General features: G+C 37.5%; 1 protein-coding gene across 1 annotated transcript; it reads right to left on the reverse strand.

Annotated features, from left to right (window-relative positions):
- Positions 1-2,094: 2,094 nt before the first annotated feature.
- LOC149264894 (alpha-humulene synthase-like) lies at positions 2,095-3,377 on the reverse strand. Its single transcript, XM_089401166.1, has 4 exons — positions 3,103-3,377; positions 2,843-2,984; positions 2,516-2,731; positions 2,095-2,394 (listed from the first exon to the last, which is right to left on the reverse strand). The coding sequence occupies exons 1-4, from the start codon at positions 3,375-3,377 to the stop codon at positions 2,095-2,097; spliced, it is 933 nt and encodes a 310-aa protein (XP_089257292.1).
- Positions 3,378-5,143: the final 1,766 nt, after the last annotated feature.

Below are 5,143 nucleotides of genomic sequence, written 5' to 3' on the forward strand. Positions count from 1 at the left end.
CAGAAGATGAAGTCCAAACTTTGAACTGGGAAGAATAAATTCCAAAGAAAGTTAAGAGAGAGGTGGAAGTTGTTTTGGACAAAAGAGTATCCAAAAGAACCAGAGGACAAGTTTATTTTCAATATCTAGTCAAATGGAAAGGATAGCTGGTGGAGGATGCTAGTTGGTTGACAACAGCAGAGTTGCAGAAGTATGGAGTAAACCTTGAAAGTCTAAGGGATGATTCTTTACTTCCCGGGGAGTCTGATGGAGGAGCATCTGGACTTAGCCTGCAATGCGATGGTTTGTTCACATGTTGTGGCTAAATGAGTTGAATTTCATTGACTTGAGTGATCAAAAGTCAGTTTTACTGGAGAGGGTTGGATCTCTTGAAAATGATATGTATTTCATTAATGTAATAGTTAGGAAATTGTCTTATTTTAGATTAAGGGATAAGTTGTTAGCGTAGGTGTGTAATGGAGCTTGAAAATAGGGATTTGATTGTTAGAATAATTAAAAAATAGAAATCGATTTGTTAGCACAGTTAGTGTAGGATTTGACTCATAAAGAGAAGAAAATGTAATGAAGACGCTTTAGTTGAGATGATTGATTCTGAGTGATAGAGAGGGTTTTGAAAGTGAAACAGAGGTCTATTAAATGTTGTAAATGAGCCGAGAGGGTCGAGACTCTGTAACTATTATTTTATTGAATGAATTTGCTTTAGTACGTATCTGTGTATTTATCCTGGTGGAAAATCTCGTTTGTCTCTGTGTATTTGTGTTTTGGAACTAAATTGGGTATTTTCTCTGTTTCACGACTTTAAATCGTTAATCGCAGTGTTATGTGTTAATCGGGTCATTTATCATTAATCCCGGTTCTTAGTATTAACAGCAGGGATAGAAGAGCGCGGAAAGGTTTGATCGAGGGTGAATGCCCGCAATTAATCTTAGTCGTACATTGCAAAGTCCAGAGCTGACGTCACCGTCAACAGCGGGGATTAGGCTCGGTTCTAATCTATGTGCATTTTGAAGTACCGCAAGTCGTAGATGTGAAGGATTTCGTTATCCCAAGGATATCGGATCGTGAATTAATCGGGTGTTAATCCCAAGAACAGACTTGAAACACTTTAAATAATGATTTATTGTTTTGTTGATCGGGTGAATGATAACCGTTAGATCTGGTCAGAGGAGATCAATGGTGTAGAGGAGGTCAACGTGGGTGCATTTATTGTTCAGTTATGGACTGTTGTTCAATCGCATTTGTTGTTCAATCCGACTGTTGTTCAATCCGGCTGCTGTTCAATTTGATTGTTGTTCAGTTACGGATTGTTGTTCAATCCGACTACTGTTCAATCCGACTACTGTTCAATCCGACTGCTGTTCAATCACGGATTGCTGTTCAATTTCCGACGCTATTCAATTGCCGATTACTGTTCAGTTGTTGTTCAATTCATGTTTAGTTGTTGTTCAATTGGCAAATTGCATCATCATTTACCATTAAATTTATATATATTTTTTGAAACTCATTTACTACTAAATTTATATACATATTTTGAAATAAATGTAACAATAAATTATGGTGTAGTTTAATTTATAGAAGAAATAGTTTTTTTTATGATATTTTTAATAAAATCAATATAATTTTTAAAAAATTGAGTTTAATTTGAAAAATTTAAGTGTTTTTAGAGTTTTTCATAGTGTTGAATTCGTCTATACATTTAAAAATATATTTTAAACAAAAAAAAAATCAATTCTTAATTAAAATTATATTACCTATTAAAAAAACTTATTTAATACCATAAATTATAAAAAAAATATTTAATGTCCTAAATAATAGAGAAAAGATAGGAAAAATTGATTAAATTAATAACGTGGAAAACAATGAAAAATTTATTGAAATTAGTAACGTATAATTTTTTAACAATATAAAAAGGTTGGCAGGACTTTGCCATCAAAATGGACACACACGATGAACACGATGGGATGGTTTATGATATTAGGAACAAGTTTTAAAACGTCCTGTCGAACAAGACACATGGAATATTTTGAGAGATAGCATCCACTTCACGTGATAATTAATAATAAGGCTATGCGCCATGGTCCATCAGTATAATATTTAAAGCTGCAGTGGCTCCATAAGAACTTTGAATATTTGGTCCTTTATCTCATTGTCAGAAAGGGATATGCCATCTTTGTATTTGAAGAGGAAGTGCATGCCTCGTGCAAGATTGAAAGTAAACCTTTTGCAGCACAGCGGCACTGTATTGTCATGCTTTAGAAATTCCCAATTCAGTTGGCTGACAGAAAGATCCAGGATGCCTTTCATATGATTTAAAGCATCTTCACGGGTACATTCCGGATTTTCTTTCACATAACACTCTATACTTGAAGCTACCTCCCCGCGTTCCTTCTCTTGCTTCAAACACACACATAGTGGCAAATGTTAAAACAAATCCTAATCTCATCTTATGTTTAAAATGAACATTAATTTGAATGTCAAATACCTCAAAGTCTGTTATGTCGTCCTTGACTCAGACCGTCAGTTCTAACAGATCATGGATCTTGGATGGATAGACTATTTGCTTCAGAATGTCATCTGGTAGAATTTGATCCATTAACAGAAGCGGAATCAAATTTAACACACACATCCCTGAGCTAGCGAGGCCATTCTTATAGTACTCATTAAACGAGGGCACGTATTCAGTCGCCATCCATTCCGCTTCTTGCAAATAAGACTCAAGATATCGCTCCCACTAAAAATGAAGGCAGGCAACCGGTCAGATATTTCATTCACTCAGACAGAATAATAACAACCTTTTATAAAACAAAAAAAAGGAGTAGTATATTATATAAACAGCACATACGCCATTTTTTCGTATGTACGATGCCATATCCCGCCTTTGTTTATTTTCCACTTCAGCAGCCCATTCATTCGCTGTATTGATGAAGAAGTCGAATATTTTTTGAATGTGGTCTGGAAGGCGGCCTATTAACGAACTATCCCATCTGGGAAAATTATGCAAGATGTTTGTTAAGAAAAAAAATGTCGGAGAAACTAACTACGAATGAATGGATTGCGACCAATTTCTACATGATAGTCGATATAATTTGAATTTGATATCACCTTTTCATTCCCTCGGTGAAGATTTTGATTTCGTCCAATGTTCCGTGAGTATCATATAGGTCATCGAGAACCGTCATCAGTGTTGAAAGTTTTGTGAAGGCGATTCTGCTGGGACCAAATTCGGGCTCGAATGTGCTCAGAACCGCCCAAAAGTAAAGTTCGACGTGACGTTTCCTATAGAAATTCAGCTTCGGCAGATATGACTCTGCCCACCACCTATTATAAATGTATGCATTGCAGCCGGTCATTATAATGTATGCATTGCTGCCGGTCATGTCACTAAATTGACAAGGAATCTATCTCTACATAATGATTAGATACATAATCTATCCCATCCTAGGTAAGATAATGATTAGATACATAATCTATCCCAAATGCCAAATGCCAAATGCCAGTGCACCTCGAGATAAGTTGCATCTCTTTCTTATGTGTGCATTGCAAAATATTGAAGTCCATCCAATCCATGTTGTCGATGACAGTCAGGAGTTCCACCACAACATGTGCTGATAACAACAATGAGTGAGTAGAAGTAGCGTTGAAAATAAATGAAACAGTCAAAAAACACATTAAAACATAATCAATGGAGACCCCCTAAAGTACACCAACTATGTTACTGTCTATCGACATTCAGTGAAAGTTCTTCCTTCGCTCCTCTCATGAATCACACCTTTGTTGTTGACCTCCATTGCCCTAAATCCCATTAGTTGTTGTTATCCTCCATCGCTCTACTTCCCGAAGGACCGATCAACAGCGTAAAGATGCTCCTAATACTTTACCTTTACCTTTTTTACTAACGCCTCGTATTGGAAATTTTAAGACCTTAAATTTTAAAACAATTTTTTTCTTAAAAAATTTCCTTAAAATCCCCCTTCGTGTAGTAGTGGTGAATGCAACAATATGCAATTTGTCTCTAATTGTATCAACAAAAGATCGAAGGAACATAAGAGGAATTGATGTCTAGGAAATCTTGCCTGGAAAATTTGTTGCATTCTTCAGAGTCGGCTAACCCCATAGAAAAAATAGCCCAACAAATCATTGTCTTTATATAAGATAACGTGAATGGTAAGTGAAATAGCAGCCTCGGTATAGGTAGAGTCATAGGGTTGTCCGCCCTAAGTTTTGAATGTAGTGTCAGCCTACCCATGGTCTGCAGACCATGGGATTGTATAAATAGAGTGAGGCTCTAAGTTGTAAAGTAGTTAGGTAACCAACGGATGGAGTCAAAAGGATAGAAATCATAGAGCAAGAGTCTAGTATCTTGGGTCGTAGTAGTAGGAAGAGGCTCTGTAGCTAAGTGCACAGAGGCCTAGTAGAGTCCGCAGCTGAGTGCACGGACCCTTGCAGCTGAGTGCATAGGGCGAAGTCAAGTCTGTAACCAAGGAAGAAGAATAATAAAGAGAATTTTATCTAAATTCCGTGTATCTGTTCTTATGTTATTACATGTTTGATATCAATTGCAATTATATTGTTTATTTATTGCGCGCTGTTGTATGAATGGTGAATATTGGTAAGTATAAATGAAAGCATACAGATAAGCTAAGTTAATCAACTAATATCGGGTTACTAGTAAGGATTTGGGTAATAACACTATTTGGCCCCCGAGTAGGGCTACGCGAAGGCAGTATCATCGACTCCGAAGTATTGATAAGTGTGCGTAGCGACGTGCGCGCAAGGTCAAACCGCAGACCACTTGGAACGCATCAGACATCCCTAGGGTGTGGAAACCTGGTTCTAGCACCCTCCCATACTACTTCGGGAGAGACCTCAGTCCACGCTCCGCGGACTGTTGCCGAAAGGACCAGTAGTACCGGGATTTGTTTGCTAAATCATCTCCGAACCTGGGTCAGGCCCCAACAAGCCAACAAATGGTTCCGTTGCTGGGACCAAGATCTGCATAAGGGATGTCTGATGTCGTGTCATTGGAATCCAACGAAGAAATAAATTGGAGGGTGGTTAGATAGAAATATTCACGAGTTCACGGCGCAGGAATCCAGGAATCCGCGAGTATCAAAGGAACAATGGCTGGAATGCTACTTATATA

This window comes from Pinus tabuliformis, chromosome 6, assembly GCF_031772625.1.
Source record: "Pinus tabuliformis cultivar Carrire ecotype Pingquan chromosome 6, CPIR1, whole genome shotgun sequence".
NCBI lineage: Eukaryota > Viridiplantae > Streptophyta > Pinopsida > Pinales > Pinaceae > Pinus > Pinus tabuliformis.